At 51.6% G+C, this 15,313-nt stretch overlaps 1 protein-coding gene across 1 annotated transcript; it reads right to left on the reverse strand.

Moving 5' to 3' along the window:
* Positions 1–256: 256 nt before the first annotated feature.
* On the reverse strand, positions 257–10,560 carry CYP2E1 (cytochrome P450 family 2 subfamily E member 1). The gene is made up of 9 exons (XM_012746994.3): positions 10,349–10,560; positions 9,320–9,479; positions 7,265–7,414; positions 6,746–6,906; positions 6,176–6,352; positions 4,813–4,954; positions 2,970–3,157; positions 2,357–2,498; positions 257–1,534 (listed from the first exon to the last, which is right to left on the reverse strand). The coding sequence occupies exons 1-9, from the start codon at positions 10,523–10,525 to the stop codon at positions 1,350–1,352; spliced, it is 1,482 nt and encodes a 493-aa protein (XP_012602448.1). The 5' UTR covers positions 10,526–10,560; the 3' UTR covers positions 257–1,349.
* Between the last annotated feature and the right edge of the window lie 4,753 nt (positions 10,561–15,313).

Consider the following 15,313-nt stretch of genomic DNA (forward strand, 5'->3'; position numbering starts at 1 on the left):
CGCCCCGCCCACCCGGACGCCGGTCCGCCCACCCGGGACGCCGCCCCGCCCACCCGGGACGAGCTGGCAGGCGCCAGCACACAGCGACGCCTCCCACCAAAGCACACCCTGGTCCCGCAACCTGGGGACGCGCCTCCTCCCTGAGGAAAGGGACCCGGAACACGTGAGCTGACTGGGGTCTGGAGACGCCCGGGACCTTCACAGAGCGACGCGGGAGAGTCGGAGTCGAGAGACGGACGCCGCCGCGATGCCGGCCTGAGGCGTTGCTGGTTTTATTAGGAAACGCTGACAGGGAACGCACAGCGCGGGGAGCTGCGGGCCGGCCGGCCCCTCTGCCGCACGGAGGCGCCCAGGCCACCCAGGGCCGGCGGTGGCGCTCTAGCCCCTCCTGGCGGGCGCCTGCTCTGAGCAGGCTTCCAGCTGCCTTTGCGTTTCCTTCCGCGAGGGTCTCCCTGGGCCTCGCACCTCTCCTTCCAGAGACAGTCAGATTTTAATAAGGGATAACAGGCCGGGCGGGGTGGCACCCTGTGATCCTCGCACTCTGGGAGGCCGAGGTGGGCGGATCACTCGAGGTCAGGAGTTCGAAACCAGCCCGAGCAAGAGGAGACCCGTCTCTACTAAAAATAGAAAGAAATTAAGTGGCCAACTAAAAATACATTACAAAAATTAGCCGGGCATGCCTGTAGTCCCAGCTACTCGGGAGGCTGAGGCAGGAGGATCGCTTGAGCCCAGGAGTTTGAGCTCACTGTGAGCGAGGCTGACCCCACGGCACTCTAGCCTGGGCAACAGAGTGAGACTCTGTCTCAAAAAAAAAAAAAAAAGAGATGACAGATGACTATGTTGACTTTTCAGACATATTTTACCCTTAAAATATAGCACAGAATGGCGGTCATAAGGAGGCCCAGGGCAACTGCACCCCAGGGTACAGTGTGGGGAATATATTTTTGACAGGGTTAATAAATCCTGACAAAACTGTATTATTTCTCCCTATTCTAGCCTTCAAAATCGTGTCCTATTCCTTTTTGTGAATACTTCAAAACTGATTCTGTGCTGGTGCCTGGACAGCTGTACTTTTTCAGAGGAGGCCAGTTTGACGTGCAGTGGCAGATCCCTAATTATTAATACCATGCTTCTAGGAGCTTTGACATGGCCTCAAACAAACTCATAGTTAACCAAGTCTAACAGAATATCTTCTGGACTTTGTTTTCAAATCCTGTCTGAAGATTGGGACCCTGGAAAGTGTTGCTGTGTCCAGACCACCCCTGTGGCTCCCCGGGTGGGTCGGGGGTCTCCTGGGGGGCCTTGCAGGTGCGCTGGGAAGACAGGTGGGGCTGGGTGTGTCCTCGCGCTCAGGAGCGGGGAATGACACAGAGTTTGTAGTGCGGCGGAACGTTGCCGAATCCAATTGTCATAGGGCTCAGGTCGATATCCTTTGGGTGCACAAGAGACTTCAGATTAAAATTCTGCAAGATGGCCGTCAAGAAAAGAAACAGCTCCATGCGGGCCAGGCCTTCTCCGACACACACGCGCTTTCCTAGAAGGGACAGTGCATTGGTGAGACACCGAGAACAGCGAGACGGCGAGGCGGGCAGGCTCTGGGCGGACTGCCGCAGCGAGGAGGACTCGCCCTCTCTGCCCACTGAAAGAAGCATGAAATGTGCTCAGCATAAGAACTCAGCGACTGGCTTATTCAAGGACCAGCCTTCACACGACCTCAGTCGTCCAGAACTCAACCGCAAAACCCGGTTCGGTTGGGAACTGGTCTCTGCCCAGGAAGAAAGCACCACCCAGCCTTACGCAGGATGCCCTGCAGGAGGGAACTGGCGAGGAGCCACCGCCCCGGGGATGGGAGCAAAATGCTGTTGGGCCCTCCCTCCCAGCATGCCAGGGAGGCCCTGGAGGGGGCGCGGCCTTAGGAAGAGCCGTGGCGCCACACCCCAGGGAGGGCCGGGATGCTCCCTACAACGTGTCTCCCTACCAACCTTTGGCTGGTAACCAAAGGTTAGATTTCACTTAGTAGCCCTCGTTTAAAATCATGGACATTTGGGTGATATAGTTTTGAGCGATTTTCACTAAGTCCTGTTAAAGTAGAAACAGAGTTTACCAATGAACGAGGTAAAATGTGCACTCCATGGGAAAAACAATCCATCCACAACACCTCATTCCAGGGCTACTGGTGAAGGGTGCCATTTAGCTTCTCTAACAGGGAAGAGCACATTCGGTCATGTCATAAGTAGGAACCGGGACACAACGGCTCGAGTGTCATGCGAGTCTGGGACGAGTGGGGACACACTGAGTGGGGCTGAGGGGCAGGGCCAGTCCTGGGGGAAGGCTGAGGCCCTCTGAGCCCTCTTACCTGCAGAGAACGGCTTGAAATAGTCGCTGTACTTGAACTTCCCGCGTTCGTCCAGAAAGTGCTCTGGCTTAAACTTCTCTGGTTCAGGGAACTCTTTGCTGTCGTGCAACACAGAGGTCAGAGTAGGGATTACGGTTGTGCCCTGGAAGAAACAAAGACTGTCTCAGTCAGTAAAGCGTGGCTTTCGCCGGAATCCCCCTCGAAGGTTGTCTTTCGTCACACGGGATTTCGCCTTCCATGGAACAGCGTGTTTCCAGCTGGGGCAGCTGTTGAGGTGAGGACGGGACGGAAAGCAGTCAGGCCAGCTCTGAGGGAAGGTGGGAGCCCCAGTCTTGCCACAGGACTAGCTCCAGGGCTGGCTGTTAGGGTCGTTTGTTCCTGACATTAGAATCACTACCAGTCACGGGCTCGGCCTGAGAAGGCCCTTTTCCAGATTTCTCCATTCTCTGGTCTCCAGGTCTGTGTGTGAGCCAGTGGGGTGTGCACTGTGTGTGCTGTTGGGGTGCCGGCCCAGCGCACTGCTCAGCCCCACCTGCCAGAGGGAGGCGCTTGGGGCCCCATCCGGGTCCCCAGGAGGAGAGCCGACCCCATGCTGTGCACTCCAGGCTCTGACCTTGGGGATGACATATCCTCGGAACCTGGTGTCTTGGGTCGCCTCGTGGGGCAGGTTGGAGGGCACGAGGCTGATGAACCGCTGGATCTCATGCACCACGGCGTCCATGTAGGGCATCTGCATCCTGTCCTTGGTGGCGGGCACTCGGCTTGGCCCAATCACTCTGTCAATTTCTTCATGAAGTTTCTCTGCCAAGAAATGAATGAGATAAAGTTAAAGGACTAACTCCAAGCTGGCTGGAGTCCACTCCTTAGCCACCCAGGTGTTTGTGGAGCTTCCTAAGCACGTGAATTACGGGAAAATGCTCCACAAATGCCAGTCGGGGTTCGCTCTGTGAGGTTATTCACAGTCCACAGAATGTTCTGGCATCCGTTAGCCGACAACACCTTATCCAGTGCTTTTCTCCTCACGTAAGGGCAAAGAGTACCAAAAGGGTCTTGAAAATTTCTTCTGGGAGGGAAATCTTTGCACTGGTTGTTCTCTCAGGCTGGTTTATTGCATGGCCCTAAGAAGTGTGAAGGAGAATGACAGACTGGAATCAGGTGTGCATGGTCTATTCTTGAAGTCTCAAAGTCTCTCTCTTCCTGACAGAGGGACCAGCTTTGCAAAACAGAGATAACTTTTGTGAGGTGCCTAATCTCTCTGCAGTTGAGAGTTCCTACAGGACTCTATCATATGCTGAGCAAAAAACCAAATTGCAGAAAGTTATGTACAGTGTGGTAGCTAGGAAAAATATTCACATACCTACAGCAACAAAATGACTTGTATGCTGATACTTAGCACGTGTTAAATGTATGAAGTCATGCATGGAGATGCTACAGCCTTGAAACCACCTCTGGGGAGGGAGGCAGGGAAGTGTGAGGCAGTGGGGCTTTGGCTGGCTCTGTAATTTGTTTGCTTTTTAAGAGTCTGAAGCAAATATTGCAAAATGTTGATGCATGCTAAATTTGGCAATGGATGCCTGGGTGTCAATATTTATATTTTCTTTTTGTCTATATTGAAAATGCCTCACAAATAATAATTTAAAACGTTTTCTGGGTCTATGGTTCCCCTAGTACAGAGTGGTCAAACGTTCTCCTGTAACTGCTGCAGACCCGTGAAACACTTCCCTGCCCGAGCTCTCCACCCTTCACCCTGCATGCCTCTGTGTGATCAAAACAGCAGGCATTTGCCTCGGAAAGACCCAAGACCAGGGCCAGACCCTAGACCAGTGGTGAATCCATGTTCTTGGGGGAAATGACTTCAAACTCTACAAAATCTACTCTCAGGCTTGACGAGCTGTAAGAATAGTGTGTTGGCCGGGCGTGGTGGCTCACGCCTGTAATCCTAGCTCTCTGGGAGGCCGAGGTGGGCGGATTGCTCGAGGTCAGGAGTTCGAAACCAGCCTGAGCAAGAGCAAGACCCCGTCTCTACTATAAATAGAAAGAAATTAATTGGCCAACTAATATATATACAAAAAATTAGCCGGGCATGGTGGCGAATGCCTGTAGTCCCAGCTACTTGGGAGGCTGAGGCAGGAGGATTGCTTGACCCAGGAATTTGAGGTTGCTGTGAGCTAGGCTGACGCCATGGCACTCACTGTAGCCTGGGCAACAGAGCGAGACTCTGTCTCAAAAAAAAAAAAAAAAAGAATAGTGTGTTGAAGGGCTGGAAGGTAGCAGCAGCCCAGTGCCATCGGAGCAAGGGTGCCAGAAGCAATTCATCTAGTGATCTTGCTGCGTCACCTATGAGCGCTAGCAAGCAGCTAACACCTGAAGGGAGAAGCTGACGCCTAAAAGGTGCCGTGTGCTGACCGCCCAGGGAGATGCAGTCACATGAGGTGGTGTGCTTGTCACCCTCGCACCTTCGATCTCAGGGTGCTTCATGAGAATCAGGAGCCCGTATCTGAGCGTGGTGCTGGTGGTCTCTGTCCCCGCGAAGAACATGTCGGCCACGGTCACGGAGATGTTGTCCAGCGTGTACAAAGGCTCTGCACTGTGCTTCCTCTGCGGCATGAGGGGCAGACAGGGACTCAGCGGGGGAGGGCTCAGTGACGGAGAGCGGGGCCTGTCTCCCTTGCCCAGCCACCTCCCAGCGCTACAGGGACACCAGGGACAGTGTCCAGGAGGCTCTCCCTGTGGGACTCGAGCTGTGAGAGACATGTCTTCTCCACCTCACACCAGGGAAACTGAGGCCCTCAGGGCACTTACCGAGGGCAGGCCAGGGCTCTGCACCCAGGCCTTACGAGGGCCCTGAGATGCCTCGAGCTGGGTCACAGCTCAGGTCTGAGCCGGGCGACCTCTGCTACCGACACCCCCGCTGCAGGGCTGGTGTCTGCTGGGCAGGGAGTGGGCGGTGAGGGGCCAGACCGGTGGCAGAGATCCTCAGCCTGTGGTCCAGGGGAAATCAGTGTGGGATTCCCACGTGGCTCTTGAGCCACAAGCCGCAGTAAGGGAAAAGACAAGGACACAAGAAGCGTCACCAGTCTGAGGGGCTGCAGGTGAGTGGAGCGGAAGAGGCTGGGAGCCCTCCAAGCCGTGTACAGTTGGGGGTGCACGCCTGCAGGGAACGCTGCAGGAATCTCCTCAGCGACTCTCAGTCAGGGGACTGGAAAGGGTTAAGCAACAGGCCTGAGGGAGGACAGGCGGGACAGCTGGCTCCCCTCGGGCAGCAGCACACAAAGGTCCTGAGAGGCCAAGAGTCCGTGTGAAGCCAAGAGCATCAGAGCAGCCACTGTGGGCAGTCTGGACGCTGGCCAGCGCAGGTCACACTGAGCGGGTCACACAAGCACGGGTCACACTGAGAGGGTCACACAAGCGCGGGTCACCCGCTGGCAAGCGCGGGTCACACTGAGTGGGTCACACAAGCACGGGTCACACTGAGCAGGTCACACAAGCGCGGGTCACCCGCTGGCAAGTGCGGGTCACACCGAGCGGGTCACACAAGCCCGGGTCACACTGACCAGGTCCGGGTCACACAAGCCCGGGTCACACTGAGCAGGTCACACAAGCGAGGGTCACACTGAGCGGGTCATACAAGCCCGGGTCACACCGAGCAGGTCCGGGTCGCACAAGCTCTGGTCACACCGAGCAGGTCACGCAAGCGCGGGTCACACTGAGCGGGTCACACAAGCATGGGTCACCCGCTGGCAAGCGCGGGTCCAGCACAGACCGGAGAGGCGCACGCTCCCACCGGCAGCCCACCCGGCACGAGGGAGGTCTCGGTACCTTCTCCATCTCCGCGAGCAGGCAGTCGGTGAAGTCCCGCGGGCAGGTGGGGTCCAGAGACTGGTGGTGCTCCTTCAGTCTGGCAGACACATACTCTCTTATTTCAGACACATTTTTTAGTACTTTTCTATGGCTTCCAGGCAGGTAGTGTAGATAGCTTGAAAAATTATTGTAAAACTAGAGAGAGAGAGAGAAATTTCACTATTTTTTTTCTAGATGCTACATAGTTGTGTGTCCTGGGCTCTCTCCAAACTTGAATCTATGACTATCATAATCATGCTATTTGAAACATTTGGGGTCACCGGTGTCTTCTTTGGCCACCGTTCTCCTGGGCATTGCACATTCTGTGGTGAAAATGTGCACCCATAGGTCAATATCAGGAAACCCAATGTGCAGGGCCCCCGTGACATCCCTGGGGGGACAGTTAGGGCTGCCAAGACGAACATGCTGAAATGCTCTTGTTCTCTGGCTTTTGAGCCCTGTCTGTCCCATACAACCTGAATTTTCCTTCTGCTCCTTCTTCTAATATAAACTAAACAATTGAAGATTAATGAAAGGAAATGGCTTCACCTCGAGCCAGGTAGTACTTAGCAGGTAGAAGTTCTCATTAAACAAACTCATCAGCCTCAGACACTTCTTGTCGTTGTAGTCAAAGTGCTTGCAGAAGAGGATGTCCGCTATGACGTTGAAGGGTGCACAGCCGATGACAAAAGTGGGGTCAAAAGGCTGGCCTAGAAAACAGGTGAGCGTCAGCGCAGATGAGCTGCTGCTGAGATTTACCAACGCCTAATCTGTGGTAATTCACAAAAGGTAGTGAATGTCTGAACCTATTTGAGTTTTCTTTACTTCTCAACGTTATCTATAATACAACAGGCACACACTCAATGGCCACCTGCTCCCCCTGAAATGCAGAGCTGGAAACCGGAGCCGTGAGACGCAGTGTCTGCGACTGCCACGACCCTGTCCTTGTCTGTGGGTCCCCGTAGCTGCCAAGTCTTCCGGGTTGTTCACACGCCATCTGGGGTCCCAGCCCCCACGCCCCTCCCATCTGCGTGAGGACGGGGTCCTGCCACGGGCGGCCGTACGCACCCTTGGTCTTCCTGAGCTCCTCCAGCAGGAAGGGGATCTCCCTCTGGATCCGCTCCTCGTTGCCCTGCTTCCCCATCCCATAGTCCCGGAGGACCATCAGGGAGAACCGCCGGGTATCCTTCCAGGTGGGCCCGTTATTGAAGATGACGCCTAAGGAAGGAGGACAGCAGAGCGTTACTCCAAACGCCCAGTTCTTGGAGAAACAGGACTGGAGTGGGAGGTGGGCTGTCGGGGCCCCGCGCACTGGCTGGTTTGCAGGTGTGCAGAGAGGCGGCCAGCTGCCAGCACTGGCCACGGTTGGGTTTTGGGGAGAACCCTTTCCGGGGTCCTCGAGGTCTACACTGTGATTTTTCCATTACACTGAACCTTCCTGGGTGCTTTCTTCTTCACACCATCACTTATTTTCTTTCTTTTTCACTTCCCACCGAGTCTTTCCCAAGCTAAATGAAACCACATGTGACCACTCCAAGAAACACTTCCCACCTCTTTCTTGTCTATTGATAAAATTCTTGAAAAATCTTTCTGTTCTCATCAATTTTTAACTGCATACCTTAACCTCCTCAATTTATGGCTTTTTGGCTTCACAGCCAGTTTCTTTAATAAAATCTGAGAGGTCACATGATTCCCTGACTGCGCAGACTGTCAGAGTCGGGGAACCAAGCCCTTTCCCTTCTATGTGCTTGTCAAAGCCTCGCTCTGCCTTGTCTCTTCCCCCAGGAGTCACCTACGGGTCCTCCTGGGAGCATGGAGACATTTGAAGTCAACAAATCTAAAACTAAACTTTCCTTTCTTTAAAAATGTTCACATATTTCTGCCCCTGTCTCAGTTAACTACAAACCTTTCTCACTTTCCCCCAGATAGGAATGTCTGAGTCACCCCTGACTGTGGCCCCTTGGTCCCTCTCCATCACTCCTGGCCCTGCCCCTTCCTCAGCTACAAGCCCCCTTACACCTCAGGGCCTCCTCGTCCGTCTCCCCTCTCCCTCGTATCCATCATCATTGCCAAGTCCCTCCTGCATGGCAGACATTCAACTGCGCTTCAGACACTCTGTGACAGACAAGGCAGAGCAGTCGTGTCCTGTGGGGCCGCTCGGTGCCTCCCGCATGGACCGTGCCACCGCCGGTGGAAGCCCCTGCAGGACGAGGAAACTGCCCCGGCGACAAAGAAGCCCGGCCAGGGAGAGAGCAGGGGGGGCTGGGGGTCCAGGCTGGACTAGGGTTTGAATCTCATCCTGAGAGGTTGGGAAAGCACTGGTGCCCAAGGAGGCTGGCAGGGCAGAGGGGCAGAAGTGGCAGTGTGGCCACCTGTGGGGTCGTGCTGAGGGGAGGGTGGCCCCGAGATGATCCCTTTAGAGGGCTTAAAATATAGGCGGAGGGACTGAGTTTTCTCAGCTTTATAAAGATTTTCTGAAAGGGTGCCTGCCGCTCCCTTAGCACATCGCACAGCCTGTGCTGACTATTACGCTAATAATGACATTTCTGTCACCCTGGGTGGGGAGAGGCATCCTGTGTCCAGGGCTGGACTGATTTTCAGAGTCAGTCTGGGCCATGTGGGTCATATAGACTTTGGAGCCCCAGGCAGAGGCGGCAAAGCCCAATCTGCTGCCTTCAGGATGCGTCCTTGGGCCCAGGGGTGGCAGATGAGGGGTCCCCTAAACCAGAACTGAGCTCCTTGACTACAGCATCCTGGTCTCGTGGGGTCCTCCCCAAAGCTCTTGTGTTGATGACAAGGACAGAGAGGGTAGATTTTGCTTTTGGCAACTCCAAAAATGTAAAATAAACCCACAATGTAGAATAGGGAAAATCGAACACCACTGATTGATTGTGACACAACATAACCTCAGAAATGCGCACCGGGAAAACAGGTGAGAGCGCCAAGAGAGGCCACGCATGCGCGCCACCACCGCACCGCACCGTCGGGGGACCTGCGCCCCCAGCCTTCTTCCTGCAGCCGCTGTTGCCATCGCTGTCAGTTCGGTGCGACTCTTGGCGAGGGCCAGCGCAGCTCGCGCCCACGACTGCCCGGTGTTGCCCCGCGCCTGGGAAACAGACTCACCCTTGTTGCGGTGCTCCTGGAACGCGGGGATGTAGCCTCTGCCCGAGAGCTCGCTCTTGTGGTCCAGCAGCGCCTCCCGCACCGCCTTGTAGCCGTGCAGCACGACCACGCGCCGCGGGCCCAGGTACAGCGTGAACACCGGCCCGAAGCGCTCCGCCATCTGCGGGGACAAGGGGGCCCTGCTTTAGCCTGCGCCTCCGCCACTTGTCACTGTCGCCGTTCATCCCGAGAGCCCAGGCGGATTGGGGGAAGGGCCATCCGAGCCCGGCCAACGCGGGAAGGCCCTCCCGTAGAAGGCCGCTGCGTCCGCAGGGAGCGCAGGTGGACGCGTTGGCGCCTGGAGGCCCCGCTGGCCCGGCCACCGTCAGCTCCGCAGATGCCGGCTTCTCCACCCCTTCTCTGACGCCGCTTTGCCAGCGCCCGCGCCCATCCTCCCATGTCCCGCTCCCCGGCCAAGGTCCTGGTCCCAGGGGCTGCAGGCTGACCCGGAGCCCTTGCCCCGCCGGCCAACAGCCCACCTTGCTCTGTGCACCGTGTCCACACACCCCGGTGCAAACGGCAAGCTCCAGCTCTGTGTCGGAGGCATTCTTTATCAACTCACTTGATCTTTAGATTTGTTAGCCCAGGAGGCAGGTGTGCTCACCGCGCAGGCTGGTCCAGAGCTTCACTTTCCAGCCTGCGCTTTGGCACATACAAGTGGGCGCTCGGCCGCTGTGCGTCTGGACGCCACCGCGTGGCCCTCCTGGCGCTGGGCCAGCGCATCTCCACCCCCGACCACGCCGGCCTCCCCCTCACCAGCCCAGCCACTTGGCACAGCCAGGGGCCTCCAGAGCCCGCCGTGGCCAGCGCCCCTCTGAGGGCCCCATGCCCTGCTGTGCCCTGCAGCACACTTGAATATCACTCCTGCATCCTGCTGTTAATTCATAGCAAGCTGGTATTAGTAACACTTTTTCTGTAGTGAGTTTAATACACACATATTGGATCTAATTCCTGAAGTATTCTCCCTAAAATCAACAATATTTCTCTTGCCTTGTTCAAAGACTTGGGAATATTCTTCAATTCCAGCTGGAGAAGGTTCCCAACGATGGGCAGTGGGAAGGGTCCCGGGGGCAGGTTCCAGCTGCTGTGGACCTGCTTCCAGACAGACACCAGCAGGAGGATGGCCAGCCAGCACAGCAGGGCCACCGTGATGCCCAGCACAGCCATGGTGCCTCTGCGTCCCACTGCCGACTTAAGAGTATGATCCTGGGGAAAGGCAGAACTTTTATAACACATCCTTGAGAAGGAGGGTGACCCGACAACCAATGCCACCTTCCTTCTCCCCTGGCCCAAGTTATTAGTTTATTATTACCTACTGTTGGCGATCTCTTCAAAGTCTGATCCTGTAGCTGTTGTCTCTCCTGGACGTTACGCCTGGTGGCCTTGGTGAGGGTAGGGCTGGGCACTGTCAACACTGGCCGCTGACACCAGTCACCGGTGGATAAACATGTCCAAGAACATGTCACCAACCCAAAGGTCAGAAAGGGGGTGCAAAAGCTCTTAACATCTGATGAAGAGGTCTGTCTGAGCAGCCCCAATAGTACCTGAATCACCACCTGCCAAATTAATGGAACCGGAAGGAAAATTCAACATCTGAATCCTGTTCCACTTTGTCAAATTAACTGGCAAATTCAGTGGAAGAAAACAAAAGGAAAGAAAGAGTTGAACAATTTTGAGAAAGTTATCTCTGATTATAAAGAAGGCATATTTTTATTGTAGTGGTTAAATAACATGATATAGTCAAGACATTGGTTTGACCCGAAAAGACAGGACATCTCAGAGCAGGTTATAGGTGGGTTTAAAGATCCCTTGATTTGTGATTGGTTAAAGAAATGAAGATTAGTCTAAAGGCTTGGAATGTTTTAAATTAAGATAAGGAATTCTGTTAATCAGAGACAAGCCACTGGACTTGTACTGGACACACACCCAGACTCGAGTTATATGTTAAGTAAACTGATGACCGCAGCTGTGGGTTAAGCTCTGTCCTGCACGGCCTCAGCCTGTCCTGAGTCACAAAGGACATCTCCAAGAAGGGAGGGGCATGACGAGGCTGTCGGACCTCCCTCATGGCAGCAACTCAGCTTTAGGACTTTTCTGGGTCCCCTTGGCCACGAGGGGGTCCATTCAGTCAGCCTGGGGGCTTAAGATTTATTTTAGCTCACACAATCACTTATATAAAGCACAAAAGCCATTGTGTTTTGTTCTGTTTTTACTATAGTCAGAGTTTCTGTAACCATCACCACACTTTCAAATGTTTCCTGAAAGGACAACTTCAGTGGCAACAGGCTCCCTGCTGGGAGCAGGGAGTTGGTGACCCTTCATGGTCATGCTGTATTTCAACTCTACAGCTCACATCTAATTTAGCAAACAGAGTTGTCTGGCGCTTAGCTGCACACAGTTGCAGCTACACTCGTCTGAATACAGCGCTTTCGATCCTGGCTGCAAGTAGGAATTGCCAAGAGAGCCTTTTAAAGATGTCAACATCCAGCCACCCCTACACAGTTACCGCAGATCTCTGTGTGTGAGGCATGGCCATGAGCGTGGGGTGGCCACGAGCAGCCAGGCTGGCGATACCACGCAAGAATGACACCCAGGTTCTGGGGAGGGGCAGGGGTCGGGGACACGATGACAGGAAGGGGGCAGTGGCACCACGCTGCAGAGAAGAGAAGCAAGATCACTGAAATTACCCATCAAAAGATAATCAATGTTAATATTTTAGCAATTTCCTTTAAAATCTTTTTAAAATGGACTTTGTCTACTTTTGACAAGAACATCATGTCCTTTTTTCAACCTGACTTTTGTTTACCAACATATTGCAAATGTATTACCAAACCAATGACTTTTAAATAATGTTATTTTTGGACAATTTTATATTTACAGAACAGTTCCAAAGATAATATAGCCTCTGCGTACCTTTCCCCCAGGGGTTCACATCCCACAGCATCGTGACATGTTCCAAAACTAAGAAGTTAACACGAGTGAAACATCATTGACTAAACCACGCACTCTGGATCTCGTCAGTTATTTTGCTAACACCCTTTTTCTGCTCCAGGACCCAGTGCAGGATGCCGCACTGCATTTAGTCTTTAGGGTCTTTGCTCCCCTCTGACTTGTGGACAAATACTGGGCACACACCCAGACTCGGGTGATGTGTTAAGTAAACTGATGGCCGCAGCTGTGGGTGAAGCTCCGTCCTGCACGGCCTCAGCCTGTCATTTCTCAGTCTGTCTTCGTTTTTCACGGCCTCGACACTTTTGAAGGGTAGTGGCCATTTGTTTTGTAGAACTTCCCTGATATTTTCTCATGATTAGACTGAGAGTACACAGCATCAACTTGCGTTACCACTGGTGAAGGTAACCTCTGCCATTTGGTTAAGCTGGTGTCTGCCAGGTTTCTCCACTGAGAAACTACCATGTTTCCCTTTCCGTGCTCTACTCTGGAAGTGAGCTCTAAGTCCAGTTCGCAACAGTGGGAAAGAAATTAGGATCCACCTCCTAGAGGGTGGTAGTATCAACATCTACTATTCGGATCTCTTTTGTAAGGAAGTTTTCCCCCTTTTCTTCCATTTATGTACTTATTCACTCATTTATATATGTCAGTATAGATTCATGGGTTTATTTTAGTCTCTGGGTTACAACCCAATCTGATTATAATTTATTCTGCTGCACCAACAATTTCAGCTTTGCCTTTCGAAGCTCCTTCAGGTTGGGTCCTGTGTCCTTTTGACAAGCCCTTATTCCTTTATTTCCTTTGAGCACTTCCTTTCTTTTTGGTGCTTTGATGCTTTCGGGTCATCTTATGTTTGCCCTGCCCTAGCCCTGGATAGTCATTTATCCCAAGGGTTTGGTTCTTTTCATTGAAGAACAGTATTTAAAAGCCAAGATCTGGGCACCAAGTGTCCCTTGCTGCTGGGATATCACTGCTTTTCGACCCTCTCAGCAACCAGAGCTAGGAAATACATACACATATATCGACCCATGTAAATAATATCAATTTACTTCTGCATTTATCACTCTACATATATTAACATAAACATAAGTGCATGCTGATGTCTTCTACTACAGTCCAGGAACACAAGTTCATTCCAGCCTTCCTGTCTTGCTTATGTGTAGCTTCTTTCTCAAACAGTGAGAAACCAGGCTACTTTATATCCCCTACATTTACTTGTTTGTCCAACCCTAGTATACATGTAAAGTAGTTTCAAAATTTCTAACCATACTCCACCAAATTGCTACTATACCTGCGTAAAAAATCAATTAAGTATATTCATGCAGGTGAATTTCTCTCTCCTGATCTATTAATCTATGTGTCTATCCTTTCACCAAAACCACACTGTCTTTTTTTATTATACTTTTAACTATATCCTTAAATTGGGTAGTTCTTTTCCAGAATTGTTTTTATGTATACATATATATTTATTTATTTCAGAATATAATGGGGGTACAAATGTTTAGCTTATATACATTGCCTTTGCTCTGCCTAGTCAGAGCTTCAAGAGTGTCCATCCCCCAGACAGTGCACATCGCACTTCTAAGGTGTGAATATAGCCATCCACCTGCCCAACACCTGACGAATGTTACTACTGCATGTGCATGTAAGTGTTGATCAGTTAGTACCAATTTGATGGTAAGTCCATGTGGTGCTTGTTTTTCCATTCTTGTGATACTTCACTTAGTAGAATGGGCTCCAGCTCCATCCAGGATAATACAAGAGGTGCTAGATCACCACTGCTTTTTGTGGCTGAGTAGAACTCCATGGTATACATACACCACATTTTACTAATCCACTCATGTATTGACTGGCGCTTGGGTTGTTTGTACTTCTTTGCAATTGTGAATTATGCTGCTATAAACATTTTAGTACAGATGTCTTTTTTATAGAATGTCTTTCATTCCTTTGGATATGATTCCAGGCCCTATGCCTTTCCACATAAATTTTAGAATTACTTGATCAATATCTGATTGCTGGGATATTAATTGGGATAGCAGTGGAAGTTAAAGCATTTTAACTGGAAACACACACCTCTCAAGATTGGAAGAAATCAAGACCAGGAAGAAAAATAAACCCTGAACAGACTAATAATGAGTAGTAAAATTGCATGAATAATAAAAAAAATCTATTTTTTTTACTACTATTCAACATAGTACTGGAAGTCCTAGCCAGAAGAATCTTTTTCACAACCAGCTCTTATGGGAAAAATAGAGTGAGAACTCACTCTCACCCAGGGCTTAATCTATTAATGTAGGATCCAACCCCATGACCCAGACACCTCCCATTAGACGGTGCACTTGTATGTTTATTACAGCACTATTCACAATAGCTAAATCATGGAATCAACCTAAGTGTCCATCAATAAATGATTAGATAAAGAAAATGTCACACACACACACACACACACACACACTTTGGAATACTACTCAGCCATAAAAAAGAATGAAATCATGTCTTTTGCAGCAATATGGATGAACTAGAGGCCATTATCCTAAGTGAAATAAGTCAGAAACAGAAAATCAAACACCACATGTTCTCACTTAGAAGTGGGAGGTAAAATATTGGGTGTGCATGGACACACAGAGTGGAATAATAGTCATCATAGACTCCGGAAGGCGGGGTGGTGGGAGGGGTGGAAAATTACCTATTGGGCATAATGTACACCATGGGGTGATGGGTACATGAAAACCCCAGACTTCACCACTCTGCAATATATCCATGGAACAGAACAGCACTTGCACTCCCTAAATCTGTAAAAAAAAAAAAAAGAAGAAGAAGAAGAAAAGAGGGGGGAAAACAGAGTGTAAATATTTGGAAAATTTGCAATCTGGCCATGTGGTAGAGGAGCAAAGAATGTTTTCAGGAGAGGAAATTCAAGGCTGCTGCAGAAGAGCCCTTGCTAAGAAGACTGGCCTTACTGAAGGGCTGGGAAAAGGCCCTGAGGGCATTCCAGAAATGTGCATG

The sequence above is a fragment of the Microcebus murinus genome, chromosome 14 (assembly GCF_040939455.1).
Source record: "Microcebus murinus isolate Inina chromosome 14, M.murinus_Inina_mat1.0, whole genome shotgun sequence".
In the NCBI taxonomy this organism is placed as follows: Eukaryota; Metazoa; Chordata; class Mammalia; order Primates; family Cheirogaleidae; genus Microcebus; species Microcebus murinus.